This window comes from Carassius gibelio, chromosome A22 (assembly GCF_023724105.1).
Source record: "Carassius gibelio isolate Cgi1373 ecotype wild population from Czech Republic chromosome A22, carGib1.2-hapl.c, whole genome shotgun sequence".
NCBI lineage: Eukaryota > Metazoa > Chordata > Actinopteri > Cypriniformes > Cyprinidae > Carassius > Carassius gibelio.
This window is the reverse complement of record NC_068392.1, coordinates 12,230,996-12,252,324: the sequence shown is the minus strand read 5'-3', so window position 1 is coordinate 12,252,324 and position 21,329 is coordinate 12,230,996. Positions and strand designations below refer to the sequence as shown.

Here is a 21,329-nt window from a genome sequence, read left to right as displayed (position 1 = left end):
TTTTAACATGCTGGGTTTTTTCCCTGTACAGTGGCGGTGGAGAAACTGGAAGAAGAGATATAGAGTTGGCCTAAGCTGAGTGGTAATAGATGTTCGCACCCCATAATGATCACATCAGATTTATAATTCAGAAGGGGCAAATTTTCATAGTTGTTCCCCTAAGACAACAATGATGGAGTGATGACTTTACCTGGGTGTGAGTAGCAGTGAGAATAAATCACTGCTGAAGCAACAAAACAAATGTGAAAAAAAAAAATCCTAAATCAGTTACTAGATTTTGGATTTACTGCAAGTAAGACTTAAGAAATGCTAAACACAATGTTTAAAAATGTCCATGATAAAAGCGGCATTAAGCCATTTAATGTCAGCTCAGTGATATGTACAATATGTATTAAATAAAATAATAATAAAAATAAACTTGCAAAAACTCTCTAAGACCAAAGACAAACTTGCAATTTGTTTTTTGTTTTTTATTGGGGGGGGGGGCGTTTTTGTGACGATGAAATTATGCCCTTAGTTTCACACTAAGAAATTGTACCACTACATGCTTTTTTGTATTATGATCATGATTTATATGAAAGAATAATAATACAGAAATAATGGACCTTTTAATATCTATATGTATTAAACTGTGCTGACACATTTTCTATGCTTATTTTATGGAGATTTGACAAAGTCATCATCTTTTAAAAAGACAACTGGAATGCCAGCCATGCCATATGAAATGTTCTGCACTTTCAGAGATGACAATGACAATCTATATAAAATACATTAATTATTTTTAGGCTCTTAAAAAAAAATAATTGCTAATATTATTGCACATAAACAAAGTTAGAGTTCCCTTTCGGTTGGTCTACATTATGTCAGAAGGAGACTGACGAATGGGATCTCGCCTTAGGGCCCAATCACCTTTCGAGTGGTAACAAAACGAGCCAATGGTACACAGTGTAACTTGGTCTGCGGGATTTGCATCGCGAGCTCCGCTCCCCTGTGCAGGTATATAAGGAGCAGCGCGTGCAACTCGCACTCAAGCTTTCGCTTCGGAGCGAAGCATATTGCTTGCTGATTTCACCGGAGTGTTTACAAGTGAGTCAGCTGGTGTTGGTATAACGGCGCAATTCAGCGGTTCATCTTAGTTTCCTGCATTCAGTTCCCGCGTTCCCCTGAGTGCTTCAGCACCACTGAAAGAGCTTTTTTCTATCTCTAAAAAAGTAAACGGGTTGAGTTTGCATCTTTTTAAAAATGTCATTCTGCCTGTGTGTTTCTGGGTGCAGTCTATATATGAGTTTGCTGGACCCTCTTAGGCTCCTGAGATCTCATTCGGGGCTCGGGAGGAAGACCTAATGTCGATAGCTGCATCACAAGGCGGGCTTGAGCTCTAGGGAGATGAGGACTAATGGTCAGTCTCTTGGGAAGCATGATCTGGTCGTCAGGTTCCTGAGAGGGGCTAGGAGGCTCAATCCACCTCGCCCTCATCCGGTTCCCTCTCGGGACCTCGCAATGTTTCTATCGGCACGGTTTCTAAAGAAAGGTAAATAAGGAGATCTATAAGGCCAGCTGTCAGTACAAGGACAAGATACAGAGTACCCTGGCTGCAGGAAATTCAAGGGCTGCATGGACTGGTATAAAGTTGATGGCCAACGCCCCCTTCAAGACAGGGAAAAAAATTGACTTCATGGACGACGCAGCATCCCTTGTTTTGGCCAACAACTTAAATGAACATTTTACCCATTTTGAAATAAATGATAATGATAATATTTCTGCCTGGCAACAGATTGTGATGGACGATGCTGGGATGGAGAGCACTTTGATTATCAAGAAGGAGATGGTCCAGCGAGTGTTTGAGAGGACTAACATACGAAAAAGCCCGGGGCCGCATAACATTGGAGGCAGAGTGCTGAAGTACTGTGCGGCCCAATTAAGTGTTTTTTTCTGTTCCCTCTTCCAACGTTCAACAGACACCCAGGTGGGTCCACTGCTTTGGAAAACAGCAGTTGTGAAACCCCTTCCCAAAGTCTCGCATCCATCCTCATCCAAGGATTACAGGCCTATTGCCCTCACCTCTCTTTTAGTTAAATCACTTGAGCAGATCATTAAAACACACATCATGAACCCCTGTAGACATGCTCTTGACCCTCTACAATTTGCTTATACACTTGGGAGGGGGACGGACGATGCCATTGTGGTGCTTTTAAATTATCTGTATACACACTTGGAGGGTTGTAAAACACATGCTCGTATTTTATTTGCAGACTTTTCATCAGCATTCAATACAATCCACCCACAAATTTTAGCAAACAGACTTAGAGACAATTTCCAACTAAACACAACACTAATTAAATGGATCTTGGACTTCCTGAGTGGACGGCCACAAAGAGTAAGGATGGGGAACACATTATCTGGGGTCCGCTTCACTTCAATTGGGACACCACAGGGTAGTGTTTTGTCACCACTATTGTATATATTGTACAATGACTGTTGTCGCAGTAGTTATCCTGGACGTTATATAATTAAATTTGCAGATGATACTGCTGTGATTAGTTTATTGGAGCGAGATGAAACTGAACACGGTCCAGTGTTGCATGAATTTGTTGACTGGTGTGAAGCCTCCCAGTTGCATTTGAATACGTCCAAGACCAAATAGTTGGTCTTTGTTTTTAGACATCGGGCTCCCTCACCCACTCCAACTCTGATAAAAGGAGAGGAGATAGAGATGGTGACGGAGTATAAATATCTCGGTCTTATCATTGACCGTAAGTTATCCTGGGATCAGTGTGCTGATGCCTTTTTTAAAAAGGGCCAACAACTTTTATATTTTCTACTGTATTGTATGCTGGTATGGACATTCAAAAATCACCCACAGGAACAAATTGGGTAAGATTGTTAAAACCTGTGGAAGAATCATTGGTAAACAACAGGTAGACTTGTACCAACTATATCTGATGAGATTAGCACAGAAGGCAGACAAGGTTTGCATGGATACAACCCATCCACTTTCAGTGGAGTTTAAGCCTCTCCCTTCTGGTCGTAGATATAGATACCCTAAGGTTAGAACCAAACGAGCAAAAAACTAATTCATTCCAATGGCAATAACCCAATCAAATAAGGTATGGGGAGGGGTATGACTGGAGAACATATGTGAAGTAGTTTTTAGTTTTTATTTGTATTTTTTATTTATGATATTGTGCATGTGGATAATGTTTGTTTTGTGGATTGTTTCAATATGTCTGTACTGCATAACAAATTGCCTATAGAGAAAATCTATAGAGGACCAGCCCCTACCATCCCCTGCCTAACGTCTTCTGATCCTAGGGAGTTTTCAAGACTGAGAATTGCATTAGAGAACATCCTGCCTGAAGATGCCACTGAACGTTTCAAATTTCAAATCCTCACAGACCATCTGAAACTGGAGGAGGCCCTCCTTGTGGCAGACTCTTACAGCAATTCCAGATTTCCCTTCACCAACACTATGAAAGCTCTGGATAAGATGTATGGTCAACCCCACCAATTAGCACTGCAACGAATCGCTGAGCTGATGGATGGAGCTAATATATGCAGTGGAGATGTAAAGGCCTTCAGGATGTTCGTACTGCAGGTGCGTTCGCTTGTCAGTATGTTGCAGCAGCTTGGCCACAAAGGTACTGTAGAGCTGGAATGTGGATCACATGTGTCTCGACTCCTGAGTAAACTGCCACATGACCTCAGATCAAGTTTCAAGCGGTACACCCACCCTTTGCAAGTCTCTATTCCTACTTTGCTGGACTTCGCTGATTGGTTGGAATATGAGCTTCAAGTACAGGAAGACAATAGCCAGTACGCTTGTTATACAAGGCAGGAATCTTCAGTGCATGGCAGAGAGGTGAGAAGAGAGTCTAAGCAGCTTCGCAGACCGACTACCATTCTCCTTGGTACCGACAAGTCATATTCCACATCAATGTCGTCAGCCACGTCTAAACCAGCTTCAGTCAGAGAAGAGAAGGTGAGAGCTTATTGTCCATACTGTGATAATAATAAACACTATCTGAATGGCTGTGACAACTTCAAGCTTCTTTGCAAAGACCTGAAAATAGACTGGATAAAGACAAAGAACCGATGCTGGCGTTGTGGTCGTGGACATCAAGCAGCTAACTGCACACTAAAGACTTTCTGCCCAACCTGCAACAAGAAGCACCTTATGGTACTACATGATGTCAATGACCAGGTCAAGCCATCTCAGCCAAGTGCAGCTCCTTCCAGTGCAGTTTTATATGTTGACCGACCAACCTCCGGAAGTAAAGTACTGCTCAAAGTGACTAAGGTTCTGATCAAGAATGGCAACGTGGCAATGGAAGCTTACGCCATATTAGATGATGGATCAGAGCGGACCATCATTCTGCATGATGCAGTACAGAAATTAAGACTCGTGGGGGAGCCAGAGGACCTTGTACTTCGTACAGTAAGACAGGATACCCAGGTCATTCACGGGGCGGCAGTGACTTTTACTGTGTCCCAAACTGTTAACCCCAGCAAAGCTTACAAGATCCGTAATGCCTTCACAGCCAAAGCACTCGGTCTGGCAGAACATACACACCCAGTTAGTGTCCTGCAACAGAAATTTAAGCATCTTGCAGGGTTACCTCTACAACAGCTGGACAAGGTACATCCTGTTCTTCTCATTGGCTCTGATTGCCCCCACCTCCTCACACCCATAGAACCAGTCAGACTGGGGCCCCCTGGTGGGCCAGCAGCAGTAAGAACACGTCTGGGATGGACACTGCAGGGTCCAACTGAAGAATTGAGCAGTCATCTTTCCCCTGACCAATGCTTCTTCACCTCGCTGCGGCCTGTCAATGATCTTTATGCAAATGTGGAGAGACTGTGGCAAATGGATGTTCTACCCTACCAGAGTGAAAAGGTGATTACCAGATCACGCCAAGACAAAGAGTCCATTCAGCTTCTGCAAGAAAACACAGTGAGAGTGGATGTTAATGGTATCCAGCGATACGCTACTCCTCTGCTCCGTGTCAAGAACATGCCTCGCCTCTGTGCTCCAAAGGAAGAAGTCCTGCCACAGTTGAGAGGAATTGAGAAACGGCTTGAAAGGGACCCTGTTCTAACTGCAGCATACCAAGAGGAGCTGGCCAGGTTAGTGCAAGCTGGTTACGTTATCAAACTTAGTCAGGAGCAAGTTGACAAAACAAAGGAAGCCTGGTACATCCCGCACCACATGGTGCAGCATAATGGGAAGAACAGGGTGGTCTTTAACTGTTCATTCTCATATCAAGGGCACAACCTGAACGAGCTACTGTTACCTGGACCAACACTTGGTCCATCGCTCCTGGCAGTCCTTCTGCGTTTCCGGGAGCACTCTGTTGCCATCAGTAGTGACATCCGCGGCATGTTCCATCAGGTACGCCTCTTGCCACAAGATAAACCTCTGTTGAGATACATCTGGAGAGACATGCAAAGAGACAGAACCCCAGATGTCTATGAATGGCAGGTACTGCCTTTCGGGACCACTTGCAGTCTGTGTTGTGCATCGTTTGCTTTACAGAAGCATGTTCTAGATCACAGCCAGCCTGGAGAGGACACACAAGTTTCAGTGGAGAAGTCATTCTATGTGGACAATTGCCTCCAGAGCTTCACTTACCGTGACATGGCCAAGAATCTGGTAGACAAACTCTGTAACCTTCTAGCATCTGGTGGCTTTGAGTTACGACAGTGGGCAAGCAATGACCCTTCAGTTATCAGCCATCTGCCAGCGGACATTCAGTCACCGAGTAGCATCCTCTGGCTCAGCGAAGGCTACCAAGAAGCTCAAGAATCAACACTTGGCCTGCACTGGAATTGCCAATCAGATACCCTCTCTTACAAACGAAGCAAACCAGACAATGAAGTGCCCACAATGCGAAGCATCTACCAGATACTTGCCAGCCAGTATGATCCCCTTGGCTATATTGTACCCTTCACCACTCGAGCCAAGGTGATAGTGCAGAGGTTGTGGGACAAACAAAGGGAGTGGGATGACCCCAGGCTGCCAGAGGACCTATTAGACTCTTGGAAACACTGGGAGAGTGAATTGGAAGATCTGCAGAATATCAGTTTGCCCAGATGTTACTGCAGCAAGGAACTAGACTGCTCTAGTAGTATTAGGCAACTTCACATCTTTTGTGATGCCTCAGAGAAGGCGTATGGATCTGTGGCATACTTAAGAACAGAGAACCCTCAAGGTAAAGTGGAGGTGGCCTTTGTAACAGCTAGGTCTCGTGTTGCTCCCAAGAAACAGCAGAGCATCCCTCGTCTTGAGCTGTGTGCAGCACTCACAGGTGCACAGCTTGCTAAAGTCCTGAAGGCAGAGCTAACGTTACCACTCAGTAGTGTCACACTGTGGTCTGATTCCACCACAGTGCTAATTTGGCTTTTATCAGATTCCTGTCGCTTTAAGGTGTTTGTGGGGACCAGAGTGGCAGAAGTACAGGACTTGACTGAATCTGACACCTGGCGTTAAGTACAGTCATCCGACAACCCAGCAGATGCAATTACAAGAGGGAAGTCTCCCTCTGATCTCAACAAGACAGCAGATGGAACCAAGGCCCAGCATTCCTCAGACAAAGACCAGACAGCTGGCCAGAAATGCCACAACTAGCTCACATAAGTGATGACGGTGAGCTGAAAAGGTCAACTTTCTGTGGACTGTTAACCTCTGATCTGTCACTGCCAGATCCTCATAAATTTTGCACATTCACAGACTACTTAAAAGCTCTTATACAGCCATCATCAGAAAGCTCTCCCTTCATTGCAACTGCAGAAAACTACATAGAAGCTGAGCTCACAGCCCTCCGACAGATCCAGGCAGAATCATTCCCAGATGAGATATTGCACTTGAAATCTGGTAAACCTCTACCAAGCAATAGTCGACTGCTTTGCCTAGCCCCAGAACTAGATATCAGAACCAATCTCATTCGTGTTGGCGGTCGCCTATGACAAATCAGTCAACTAGACGAGGATACCATTCACCCCATTGTCCTTGATCCACATCACCCACTCACCAAACTAATTATCAAAGACTATGATGACTGTTTGCATCACCCTGGACCAGAGAGGGTGTTTGCGGAGCTCAGGAGAAAATACTGGGTATTAAGAGGACGAGCAGCAGTTAAATACCACCAACGCCAATGCGCTGAATGCCAAAAATGGCGGGCTAAACCGCATCCCCCCAGGATGGCAGACCTCCCACCTGCCAGGTTAAGAATTCACCAGCCAGTTTTCTATTCAACAGGTATAGATTGCTTTGGTCCCTATCTCATAAAGTTTGGACGCCGAAATGAGAAGCGTTGGGGGATCATCTTCAAGTGTATGACCACCTGTGCAGTGCATATTGATCTCCTCACAAGTATGGACAGTGACTCATTCCTGATGGCCCTTCATTGCTCGGCGAGGGAAACCCTTCGAAATCCTGTCAGATCAGGGAACGAATTTCAAAGGTGGTGAAAGGGAACTTCGGGATGCCTACACTGTTCTTCAACCTGAGCTCCAAGCTCAACTGGCAAGCCAGCAAATTAGGTTTACATTCAATCCACCTAATGCCCCACATTTTGGTGGATGCTGGGAACGGGAAATTCGATCCTTGAAAACAGCCCTACAAGTGACACTCGGAGCACAGACAGTCACTGAAGAAGTATTGCGGACTGTTCTCATTGAAATTGAGGGGATCCTCAATGCCAAACCTCTTGGTTACACATCTTCAGACATTGCTGACCCTGACCCAGTTACACCCAACATTCTGCTGATGGGGCGGCGGGACGCCTCACTTCCCCAAGTGACATACCAGGATTCTGAGCTTCTGAGTCGACGGAGATGGAGGCATAGTCAGCTGTTAGCTGATCACTTTTGGAGGCAATTCATCCGTAACTACCTACCCAGCCTTCAAACCAGACAGAAATGGATGTCAGAAACAGACAACCTACAGATAGGTGAAACTGTTATGATTGTGGATCCACAGCTACCTCGTGCACTTTGGCCTGTTGGAAGGATTGTTCAAGTTTTCCCTGGGAAGGATAACAGAGTCAGATCAGCTGAGATCAAAGTGAAAGACAGAACTTACCTAAGGCCAGTGACCAAGATCATCTGTCAACCTCCTTTACCTTAATGACATTACAATACTTAGTAAGGCCCTTGTTGTTCAAATTCACCTTGTGAATTTGGGGGCGGCTGTAAAAAAGGCCACCCCTTGAAAGTGAACTCTTCCGAACCCTCCCGCCTGTGTTCGTGATTTGGACTGTTCCTAATCTTTCCGCGGAGTGAGAACCAAGACATTATAGAGGCTGGATGTGTTGATGTGTTTATAGTTAATATTTTATAGTTAAATTAGTTAGAAGTGGCCCGTTTAAGGATTGTGTGGATATATGTGTGCGTGCAACTAATCGTAAGTACATTTACATAATTAAATGTATGATAAGTTCACAAGCGAGATTAATGACCACTACCGCGGCATTCCGCCTAAATGTTTACATTGTTTATTATATTTGCACATTTTCTTGTTGACAAAATGTTATATTTCGCCTGTGTTTTTGTTTGATAGAATATTTAATGTTATTGCATATTAGGCTATAATGCATAGACTTGAAACGCATCTCAGGGAACATGTTCGGGCTTGTTCACCGGACGAGCTAGGCACGTGAGCCAGACGCACAGTGCAGTAGTGCGATTATTTAATAGAACTTTGAGTCATATTTGTATATATATTATATTTAGATAATTTACAATGCTGTTACTTATGAGAATTTAAGTACTGATGTAAAGATCTGTTAATGTGTATTTATTCATTTATTCATATTTGTATACTGTTTTATATTTACAGAACCACACACATCTTTGCACAATTGAGAATGAGAAGTCACGTGCCGATTTGGGTTGATATGGGAGGGGTCTGAGCCGGTCGGCCCTGATGGAAGGATATGCTATCTGTTGCCAGGGGCAATGCCTTCAGAACTTCACAGAGGCGCGACTAAACATTTCAGAGCGCTTTCATTTTTGCGCATTTATTTTGTCGGCGGAACAGATCGAGACGGATCTACATTACGCGAAAGAAAAGGAAGAAAGTAAAGCAATGCAAACACATAAGGCGAAAGAAAGGGGACCTTACAGGAACAAGCTCACACCAAGCACAAAACAGCGGTGTTTGGAGAAGCTCTCAGGCAGCTCCCTGCAGCGGCACAGAGACCTGAACAATTTACGTTACCTCAGTGCACACATATGGACATCGGGAATTATATTGTTTACGATGTAAGTCACTTTGCATTCACGCTGTTAATGGCTTAATCTAACCCGGACATTTACATCTTGCAATCACACATTTAACTACCCTAGCTAACCCAGAACTGGTTTGTCCACTTTGCAGCCCCCAACAAAAAAACCTGGTACAGTATGTGTCATTGGGTTAAAATCAAATTATAACTAAACATACACAGCTTTAGCCTACATCAAAATATGTTGGAAACGTTCGTATACATTGAACATCTCGTTACAATCTAGTGTTCATTCGCAGTTAATTACTTTGCCATTTTGGTCAAGAAGTGCATTCTAAATGCAATGTAATTCCAATACGCTAAAACGCATGTGAATAAACTTACTTTGGCCAGTACAACACTGTTTTCTTCACCTGATGTAAATGGACCCAGCCACAGCAGAAAGCCTCGTAACTTTCCAAGGACTTGTGACTTTTAAAGTCCTGCATTGTGTAGTAACTTAAACCAAAAAAATATATAATTCCCAATGTCCATATGTGTGCATGGAGGTAAATGGTCCAGGTCTCTGTGCTGCTGCAGGGAGCTCGTATGGGGTCGATATTTTATATGCTTGAGAGCTTCTCCAAATACCGCTGTTTTGCGCTTGGTGTAACCTAAAAAAAACTGTGTTCCATTGTTCCTATGTTTTCCATATGTATGGTGTGAGGTACTGCAGCAGTTTTTAACGCAGCAGTAACTTCCAGGCATGGTAAAACAGTGCAGAATTGCGAGAACCTCCTCTTAACAACATATGTAAACAATCCTGTTTCGCCGCCGGTATCCTTCCAACGTGGCGGAGACTGTGATATCGAGGGAGGGGCTTTGTGCTATGACGACAACTTCTCATTCTCAATAAATCACCCTTAAGTACATTCCTGGTGTGAGACCTAATGTTCTGACCGGACACCCTGTAGCCGTTCTATAAATCCGAACCTGAGTTAGACAAGAGTAGTCAGCAGTTTTTTCAGTTACACTTCCGTCAAATGCACACTACACATCTGAATACACTCAATACTACCCAATACATATTCTGTGTACACAATGAGGTAAAAAAAAGGGGGGGGGGGGGGGGTTACACTCTAAAAAATGATGGGATGTTTTTTCAACCCAAACCCTGGGTTGAGACCGCTGCGTAGGTTATTGGGTTGTTTTAACCCAAGTTTGGGTTGAAAATCGGTCTCGGTTATAACCCAGCCAGACAGCACATGAACGTCTGCAAGATGTCTGTTAAAGATCTCTTGATCTGGAAAGCATCTGCTGTCTCCAAACTTCTGACAGATGTCTTTCAGATCTCAGTTTTGGATACATTCTAAATCATAAACATCTTATAGACATCTAATAGACATCTATTTGACATCAAGAAGGAAACTATAGACGTATTGCAGATGAGCAAATATGTCATGGGTCAGAATTTATTATTTTATTCAACAGTTAAATTAATAAGAAATGAATATTATTATTTTATTATTATATTATATTTAGAATAGGCTATCATTTCAGTGTAATAAATAGTTGGCGATAGTTTCACAAAATAAAAAAAAATCAGTTTATTTACATTTACTCAACTCTATGTTGTTTCAAACCTTGTGTCTTTAATGCGTTTGAGAAACAAAGATATTTTGAATAATGCTGATCATCAAATTGTTTTAGTCTGTAAATATATTACAATATAGATGCAGCTTCTGAAACAAAAGTATACCATGTGTAACTCTAAATTAAATATTAGGCCTACTTTAACATTACTGATTGGAAGAGGTACTTTTAATATAACGTCCGTGAGTGCCTTATGTCATATTTACATAAGATTTTACAATATCTGCATGTTTTGAGGTGTTAATAAATGGTTATGGTTACGATTACACATGTTAATTTGTTATCTTATTTTTCACGGTTAAACTGAATGTACGTTAGTCTCCTAAAGGAAAACGCGTTATTTAATAAAGACTAGCATGATTATTTTGAGGCTGTTGAAGTGATAATTGTCAAAAGTATGTTTTACATGTAATATTTCAGATTTGTTGAGCTCGTGTCTTCACTGTGTCCGCGCCGAGAGTTCAAAACACAGAAGCTGTTTGTGTGAGAAGTCACAGACTGTGTGAGGAGGAGGCGGTGTTCTCAGCTTCTTCTTAAGAGAGGGACAGATGGGTTTAAGGCAGTAAACTTCAGAATTATTTCCAGTTATATATATTTTTTTTTTACTGACACTAAAATAATGCTTGTTTTTGTAGATGTTGAAATCCAGAGACAAGATAAGTTAATTCTTTTGAGACTGATGTTAGGCAAGGCAAGTTTATTTATATAGCACATTTCATACACAATGGTAATTCAAAGTGCTTTACATAAAAGAAAGTAAAATAATCATGAAGAAAAATAATAACAAAAATAAAACAAGCAAATTTTAAAACTTTTAAAATGATTAAAGCTAGGGCTGTAGTATTCGAGTCCGGTCTTGGACTCGAGTTCGGACTCCAGACATTTTTCTGTCGTCTCGGACTTGTCTCGGACTCTTTGCATTTGCACTCGGACTTGTCTCGGACTTGGCCATTGGACTCGCCAAGTCTTCTAGTTGGTCTCGACTGAGTCCAGCAAAAAAATGAAATAAAAAAATTCTCCTTCAAAACAAAACCACATTTGCATGATGTCACGACTGATAACTGTCTAAAACTGTCTAAAGCTGTTACTGTACAAGCACAGTAAACTATTCTACAAAAAATATAATTGTTAAACAATACTTTTGCACACTCATTCAACTGTATTTATTATTACTGTTCTCAAGTTCCTGCTATTCATAATGTATATATAATCCTTCTTTGCTCTGTTCATAATGTACATACAATCCCTACATTACATTCATATTTATATTCTGTATATACTCTGATCAATATTGTATATAGCAACTCCACTGTACATTCTGTATATCATAAGCTTTACTTACTCTGCACTTTTATGTATATATAACACTATATTCTTGCACTTCTGGTTAGATGCTAACTGCATTTCATTAGCTCTGTACTTGTACTCTGCATAATGACAATAAAGTTGAATCTAATCTAATCTAATAAGGTGTGGAAAACGCTAGGCGCGCCGCTCTCCTTATTTCCAAAGCACTCTGTAGCCTGCACTCTACGCTCGCGCTCCAGTGGCGTCTGCTGTTGCTGGGCAACCATGACCCGCTCTCTGTGAAGACGCAGAAGTTTCAGCAAAGAATAAATGGATTTCCAGCACTAAACATCCCTTGCAGTAGCTCTGTTAATAGATTCATTTAAAAAATGGCTATCCTTGTACAGCTATGATCATCTGTTTCTCCATTTTATCTTTCAGTATTGTTCCTAGAAAGGATTTGCATGACCAGCGGTGAACTTACTGCGACCTGAAAAGTTTAGATGTTTCTAATTTAATTTTCTACCTGTTAGATTGTGTTTTATTTACATCTACACCTAGATAGCCTTAAACGTACCCTTTACAATAATGAAATAATCATTATTGTTGTACAGTATAGGGGTTGCAAGACTACTGATTTCTACTAGTCGATTTTTTTAATAAAAAAATGCTCGAGTTACTCGGCTACTCGTGGTTCATGTTATTGTAAATGAAAAGACATTAAATAGTTTTTTTGATCAATAAACGCGTATTAATGTATAGCCTTATGCAACAATTACATATGCAAATTTTAAAAACTTTATAATTATGACATTACATATTTAAATTTTCATGTAACAGCCAGTTATCTGTTATTTGTATCTGTAACAGTCACAACATTTTTCCTATCTGCATTCGGATACAACATCGTTACTTGAGAAGACTGTTAAGACTTTTTATATTTTTTTCGTGGCACTGAACAAGTATGTCGTGTTACACTAAAATAATTATTAATTTCTAAAATAATATTTACCATGCAAGCAGAGAGATGTCATGACAAATGTTTAGTGATCATATGAACACGACTGAATCCATTTAATGCGCACATTTTGCAGAACACTTTAAGTGAGTCTTAATGTTAATGAACTTCACTAAACAGATGTGTGTGTGCCGCGCAAACCAGCAAAACATAAAGATGCAAACATGTAGGACAAGTAGACAATGTATCCGTATCTAAACTCTTGAGAGAGAACCGATTTGTTTTTTGAGAGACCGAGACGCGCAATGCTGCTGTTTGATTGGTGAGCGCGCTGTGCTTATTCCATTCATTCGTATCATTTCGTAGCCTAAGCTTTAAATCATTGCCTTTTAAATATATACAAATACTATAACGTGTATGATGTATTATTATAGGTAAAATTACTCTTGCAATGCTCTGATTTCTGAGAGATGCACAGAGAGGCGACAACAATGCGGTGTTTGATTTGCGCACTTTTCACTCATAAAGTTTACATTCATTCACTTCTGCCACTAATCCCCAGGCTCACCTGTTATCTAGCAAACACCAGACTGTGTCAGCTTCAGCCAAGTATTCAGGCAGAATTATTCCTTGTCCGTTATTCGTTTTTTAAGACATTATCCGTGCAATTCAGAATAAGGTATTGGGCTTTAGGCACAACCCTAATTATTACATTACATATTTTATTTTTACATGCAACATAGATAATGTCTAGTAACAGCTCCACGCAATATTGTTATTCTAAAATTCATGTCATATTTGCAAACACTTTGTATGCATTATGGTTATGCATGCTGGAGTAGTCGATTGTTTCCAACAGTACCGAGTAGTCTATGCAAGCACTAGCACAGTAGGACAAAAATGTCGCTGTATTTATGTGCGCATGCCCAGTAGAGCCAAACGTATCCCTTCTAGCCTTGCTGCACGCATTTTTCATATCCCGAGCTTTGTGTGTATCTGTGCACTCACTGTGCCAAGGCATCAGTCATATACATTTTTGACCACAGAGATAATGTCAGCAAAAGCAGCATTATTAAGTAAATAAAATGAAAATAAAGTACATAAAAATTATTTGACCTTACAGTTCCAAACTTTGTTCTAGAGGGCCAGTGTCCATAGTTTAGCTCCCAGGGTCGGACTGGGGGTAAAACCAGTACTCATTACCAGGCCCCAAAGGAAGAGAGGGCCTTTGAAAAGTATGAATCTGAAATATATTTTATTTTACCTGGATATTTTCATGGGTGGGGGGCATGGGGCAGCCTACCCATCAGGACAGCCTATGCATAGGGCCCGGGATCTTGTGTAACGCCCCTGTTAGCTTTAACCCAAATTATACACACTTGAACCAGCTAATCAAGCTCTTACTAGACACACTTATCTTCCAGGTGTGTTAAGGCCAGTTGGAGCTAAACTTTTCAGGACATTGGCACTCCAGGATCTAGTCTGGAGACCCCTGTCCTACAGAGTTGTTACTTTGCACATGCTTTTTGATCATTACAAATAATAATGTACAATTATTTTCTTAGAATAGGAGATATGCTGTCTCTCGCATCACATACATTATCAGTAGTTAAGTATGTGGTCTTGAAGAGGATCCTTTTTTCTCTTATTTGGACCCGGTCCTGACTTGGACTCGAAAATTTTGGACTTGGACTTGACTTGGACTCGAACCTCTTTGGACTCGGTCTTGACTCGGTCTCGACTAGTCCTGGACTTAACTTGACTTGGACTCGACAAAGCTGGACTTGACTACAGCTCTAATTAAAGCATTTAAAAACAGTTATAAAATGATTTTACATAAAAAAATAATATACAACAGTGAAAATATAGTGCAATCAGTTCGGACATTGCACAGTGCTCATTCAATAAATGCACAGCCAAAAAGATGCATTTTGAGTCTAGATTTAAATGTGACTAGTGTTTTAGCACATCTGATCTCTTCTGGAAGCTGATTCCAACTGCGGGCGGCATAGTAACTAAAGGCAGACTCCCCTTGTTTTGTGTGAACCCTTGGTATTTCTAACTGACTTGATCCTAGTGATCTGAGTGCTCTGTTAGGTTTATATTCAGTGAACATATCTGCAATGTATTTCGGTCCTAGGTCATTTAGTGACTTATATACGAGTAAAAGTACTTTTTAAATCAATCCTAAATGTAACTGGAAGCCAGTGTAAGGACCTGAGGACTGGTGTGATATGCTCAGATTTTCTGGTTCTAGCTAGAATCCTGGCAGCAGCGTTCTGGATGAGCTGCAGCTGTCTAATGGTCTTTTTGTGAAGGCCGGTGAGGAGCCCATTACAATAGTCCATCCTACTAGTGATAAAGGCATGAATAAGTTTCTCCAAGTCTTAGCTGGAAACAAAACATCTAATTCTTGCAATGTTTTTTAAATGATAGTATGCTGATTTAGTTACTGCTTTGACATGACTATTGAAACTAAGGTCTGTCTCCAGAATCACACCAAGATTCCTGACTTGATTTTTAGTTGTTTGACCCCTAGAGTCAAGGTATGCATTCACCTTGAACACTTCATCTTTGTTTCCAAATGCAATGACTTCAGTTTTTTCCTTATTTAACTGAAGATAGTTCTGGCACATCCAACTATTAATTTCATCAATGCATTGGCAGAGGGAGTCAATGGGGCTGTAGTCATTTGGAGATAAGGCTAAGTAAATCTAGGTATCATCAGCATAGCTGTGGTAGGTAATTTGGTTCTTTCTCATTATTTGACTTAGTGGAAGCATATACAGGCTAAACAAGAGCGGTGCAAGAATTGACCCTTGTGGGACTCCGCATGTCATGGACGTCCACTTAGACTTATGCTCTCCTAGACTCACATAATAGCCTCTCCCTTCTAAGTATGATCTGAACCATTTGAGTACCATCCCAGAAAGCCCGACCCAGTTTTCCAGTCTCTCTAGTAGTATGTTATGATCGACAGTGTCAAACGCAGCACTGAGATCTAGCAATACCAGCACCGATATTTTGCCAGAGTCACAATTTAAGCGAATATCATTTATTATCTTAATGAGTGCTGTCTCTGTGCTGTGATGCAGTCGAAAACCAGATTGAAAATTGTCCAGGTATCCATTTGAGTTTAAGTATTTGTTCAGCTGATTAAAAACTACCTTTTCTATAATTTTGCCTATAAAAGGAAGATTAGATATTGGTCTAAAATTGCTCAAAATTGTGTTATCAAGATTGGTCTTTTTCAGAAGGGGCTTAACAACTGCAGTTTTTAGGGAGTTTGGAAATGTCCCAGAAAGAAGTGAGGTATTCACCACTTCTAAGAGATCTGCTTTTAAACAGTCAAGCACACTTTTGAAAAAAGATGCGGGAAGTGTGTCCAGACAACAGTTTGACGATTTTAGTTGCTGCACTATGTCTTCCAGAATTTTGCTATCAATTGTTTCAAAAATAGACATAGTATCTTTTTGATATTTTGGCCGAATCTTTCTGACATCTGCATTACTTGAGGACGTGCTAATCGCCTTCCTGATATTAATGATCTTCTCAGAAAAGAAAGAAGCAAACTCATTGCATTTGCTGTCTGAGAGCATTTCACTGGGAATCTGACTTGGGGGTTTGTCAGTCTCTCAACAGTGGCAAAAAGAGTACGAGTGTTATTTAAGTTACTGTTTATAAGGTTTGAGAAGAAATTCTGTCTAGCTGTGGCTAGTTTCACATTAAATTCATGAAGGCTGTCTTTATAGATACTATAGTGAATTTCAAGTTTCATCTTCCTCCACATCCGCTTGGCTTTTCTGCATTGTCTTTTCATGGTCTGAACTGCTGTTGATCTTCTCCAAACTGATTTCTGTCTGTTTGTTTTCTTACTGACTATTATTGGTGCAATATCATCAATAACATTCTTAACTTTTGAGTTGAAGGAATCAAGGAGAATATCAACAGAGTCTGCAGAAATGCTTGGTGTTAAAGATATAGCCTCCATAAATAGTACCCTTGTATTCTCGTTTATGCATCTCCTTCTGACAGGGACAGATCTAGATTCAGTGGTAGCAGAGATCAATATATCAAAGAAAATACAGAAGTGATCAGATAGTGCTATGTCCTTAGTAACAATGGATGAAAAGTTTAGACCTCTACTGATGATTAGATCCAGAGTGTGTCCACCTTTGTGTGTGGGTCCATGCACATGTTGAATCAGGTCAAAAGTGTTTAGAACTGTTGTCATTTCTTTTGTATTTTTGTTTTCTGCATTATCTATGTGAATATTAAAATCCCCTGCAACTGCAAAACAGTCAAACTCTGAGGAAATTATTGATAACATTTCTGTGACCTCTTCAACAAAGGCTGGAGAGTATTTTGGAGGCCTGTAAATAATAAACAGAATGCCCGGGGCACCTTTCAGCACAATCCCTAGATATTCAAAAGACAAGTACTGACCAAATGACACTTGCTTGCATTGATAGACATCTTTAAATAGAGCAGCTACACCCCCACCTCTCCTAACAGTCCTGCAAACACTCATGTAAGTGAAGTTAGGAGGGGCTGCTTCATTAAGGACTGTTGCACTGCAGCTGTCTTCTAGCCATGTTTCATTTAGAAACATAAAATCCAGATTGTTTGTGGTTATAAAGTCATTGATTAGAAATGATTTATTTTTTAGTGAGCGAATGTTTAAAAGTGCTAACTTGATGGCAGTGCTTTGTGTCTTTACATCAATCTTAGTTTGATGCATAATAGGCCGCAGATTAGATGAGTTTGCACTTCGGCTTGAGAAGGCCTTAGACTTTCTATCACGTGATAAAACTGAAATAGACAAAGCTACAGGCACACTGGGTTCCCGCTTGATCTGTAAGCAATTGTGAATGTTGCTGCTATTATAGCGGGGACCCGACACATTTCACTGAGAGCTGCTATCAGTTGTTATTGGTTCACCTTCAGCAGATAGAGGTTAGTTATTTTTTTTAGAAAATTTATGTTTCTGTTGTGTCCTGCCTGTTTACTTCACATTTTGATGCAACAATAGTGTGATTACATGTTCATATATTATTGAAACCATTGATGTCCCATTTTTCTTTGCAGAACTCAACCTAACTTTGGAGTTAAGGACACAGAAGTCTGCTTGTGTGAGGAGGCGGTTTTACAACACAAATGAATATGTTTTTAATTTTCTAAATATTTTGTTAATCCATTTATAGTCGAGATAATCAGTATTTTCAAGCCTCGTAAATACAGTTATTGTAGAAGTAATCCATTCCTTAAATTATATGAAAGCCAACATGTATGTTCAAAATAAACTATTGGTGAACTAACCCTTTGAAGAGCAACCCTCCACGTACATGAACATTTGTGAGGTATGTGAAAGTCATGTCTGTTTTAATGTTTCAATAAAGAAGTATATTTCTGAAAGCAATATATTTATTCAAACAATATCACATGCCCTCACACTAGTGCTGCCATTATAGCCTTCTGGAGCGCTGTGGAAGACAGAGACATTAAACAACCACACAAAGTGTTGAAGCTTTAGAACAATGACCTATCCTGATGGATGTGAATACACCTCTATCTGAAAATGGATAGTTTAAGTAAATGTTTTCTTTTTTCAAATGTGTTTCTCTTAGGCCACTGATGAAGAGCAGGCGGTGACTGGATGAATGCTGGTCAAAGAAGAGAACGTCCTTTCCCCTAAACCGATGCAACAGTGGTTTGAAAGGATGATGCTGCCCTGGATGATGTACTGTAGAAGATGTCACATGTGCTGATGGGGCTTCTTCATGACTACATCAATTATGCTACAGAGATCATGAAAGTTGAAAGTGATGCATGATCTGTAATCATGGACTATGAAACAAACTGTAAGCGTTTAATTTGTAAAAACAATGTTAAATGCTGGTTTGGTGGTGGTTAGTAGAAGAGTTTACACTCTGTCATTCACACACATGCTTACATTCTTTCACACATACATGCATCTCTTAAATGTTATAATATCAATGTTAATGTTGTGGTTTATTTGTGTACTGTCATGCTAGAATAGTTGGTAAAGAACCTAACTAGTTGTACATTTATTGTATAATAGGCTTTTTGTATATTTTTATACAATATATACAATTTAAGTCCAATTTGATCTAAAGTTATATTCAACAAATGTTCAATACTTTATCAACTCTGTAGCTATTAATGGCATACTTTCTTTTGCATTTCTTCTTACATACATGTTTTTGACTTCTCTTGTTTTTAATAAATATTTACCTCTTGATAGTTATTATTTGTGTGTAAAAGTGATTTTTAAAATGAACAAGATTTGTAGGTTTAATGCCTAGCTTAATTTGGGTTAATTTTAGCCTAGCAATGCATCCAACAGCTTTGCACTCAAGAGAGGCGGCACTCCACAAGTTCATTTTCTGCCAGCAGAATGTGCTTTAAGAGCGGGAGAGGTAGAGGTTTCTCCGGTAGTGGCTGCAAAGCGGCATTGAGCTCACAAACGCTGCCTTATCAAACACTACATGCAAAATTTAATGGAACATTTTCTAAATACAGTCGGTTTCCTTCTGCAATAGTGATACAAAAAAGAACATCCGTTCTGTTTTTTGAGACTGTAGCAAAGTTCGTAGGTTGGAAGGAAGAGGACAAAGGAGTCGGCTGGACTGCTGACAGGTTTATTAACAAAAAGAACTAAAAAGTTAAAAACACCCAAACGGTGACTCTTAAGCACTATTTGGACGGGACTAGTTTTCTAAACTACGTTTGAGTTTCGAATCTTACCACCTAACGTCTGTGATTTTCATGTACCAATTCGGACAGGACTAACATCTCCGTGTTTATTACAGAGGTGGGAGGGTCTGATTTGTGCATCTCGGCGTCACAGAGATCACGCGCTCTGTATGCGTGCATTGCATTCATTCAGAATGATTGCCATTAGTATTATTAAACAATAAATACTAAATGGCTAGTATAGCAAAACCATGTTAATGTGTGGTTCCTTTAGATTAACTTGTTTTCCTTTTTTTTATTAAATGTAATTAAAACATTATGTAACTGAGTAAATAAATGAGCGTGAGTAATCTTACCTGATGCTGATATTACAGTAGCCGGTATTAACAATTAAAATTTTTTTTTATTATTTGCCGCTAAGCAAATATATCAAACATCCGCGCGGTAAGAGCATCTACGGTAATTCACGTTGGCCAAAACACACAAGGAAACGCGTTGTTAAATAAAATATCACGGGCAATCACAGACATTCGCATTCGGACGGGATTAATTTTCGCAGAGGATCACTGAGTTTGCTGAAAAACAGAAGGTAATTTGCTCTGGAATTATCACAGAGTTTGTGTGAGAAAAACACAGACGTGGCAGATTCGGACGGGATTAAAATCACCAAGTACGTCTGTGAAACGCAGATTTCTCTAACGACCCCATGTAAAACTAGTCCCGTCCGAATAGGGCTTTATTCTGACACTTCAACAGTATACTTCGCTTTACCGTCTCTCCTGGCGTTTTATACTCTCTCCACGCCAATTACTGGAACAAAAAACAGGTGATGATAATTTTTGCCCAAACCACTCACTTACCGCTCGTCTCCTGATTCTCTCTCCCGCTGCAGACTTCGCTAAACCACGCCGCCCCTTCTTCTTCTTCTTCTTTAGTTTTTTATGGCAGTTGGCAAACCAACTTAACGGTGCATTACCGCCACCGACTGGGCTGGAGTGTGAATCAGGAGATATTGGATCTTAAAAAAAATAATAATAATTAAATCCTACTGGCTAAGTCGGTGTTTCTAAGAAACTTAAAAACAAATTGATGAATGTTACTGGATGCTTTCCCTAATAAACCTTGCATTGTAAAATTATTCTGATTGACACTTCTGAGAGACTGAAAAAGCTGGTTTCTTTCTTGGCTATACTTTGTGCACTGAAATAAAATATGTTCTACAGTTTCTAAATGACTGCAATATTGGCAGTTCCCTGTTGGATGTTTCCCTATTATCTTCAATGAAGAATTGAGCCCAATGTGTTCTATTCTTAACCGTGTAATTATACTTTCTTCTCTTCTACTCCTACACTCTGTCCTTCCTATATCCACTTCTGATTGTATATTATATAAATGCCTTCCTTTATCTTCATCCACCCAATACTCCTGCCATTTTGATCTTGCATATGCATCATGCTTTAATGAATGTTTTAGCTTCAGATTTACTATATGGAACTTGTAATATTCTA

The 21,329-nt window shown here is 40.3% G+C and overlaps 2 protein-coding genes across 23 annotated transcripts in view; both read left to right on the top strand.

Annotated features, from left to right (window-relative positions):
• The window catches only part of LOC127943228 (complement factor H), a 123,093-nt gene that overhangs the window by 70,248 nt on the left and 31,516 nt on the right, over positions 1–21,329 (top strand). The window contains exon 22 of one of the 22 annotated variants that reach the window (XM_052539528.1): positions 32–430. The exons of the other annotated variants lie outside the window; for them this stretch is intronic. Within the exon in view, the coding sequence (XP_052395488.1) occupies positions 32–63 (32 nt within the window). The 3' untranslated portion in view covers positions 64–430. Of the gene's footprint in view, positions 1–31; positions 431–21,329 lie in introns of those variants that run through there. 22 annotated transcript variants of the gene reach the window in all.
• LOC127943230 (uncharacterized) lies at positions 3,209–19,372 on the top strand. Its single transcript, XM_052539544.1, has 2 exons — positions 3,209–18,464; positions 18,732–19,372. Exon 1 carries the CDS (start codon positions 3,224–3,226, stop codon positions 6,485–6,487), a length of 3,264 nt encoding a protein of 1,087 aa, XP_052395504.1. The 5' UTR covers positions 3,209–3,223; the 3' UTR covers positions 6,488–18,464; positions 18,732–19,372.

Coding starts and splice junctions, on each gene's coding strand:
- LOC127943230 (XM_052539544.1), top strand. CDS start 3,224: ATGTCTGTACTGCATAACAAATTGCCTATAGAGAAAATCTATAGAGGA.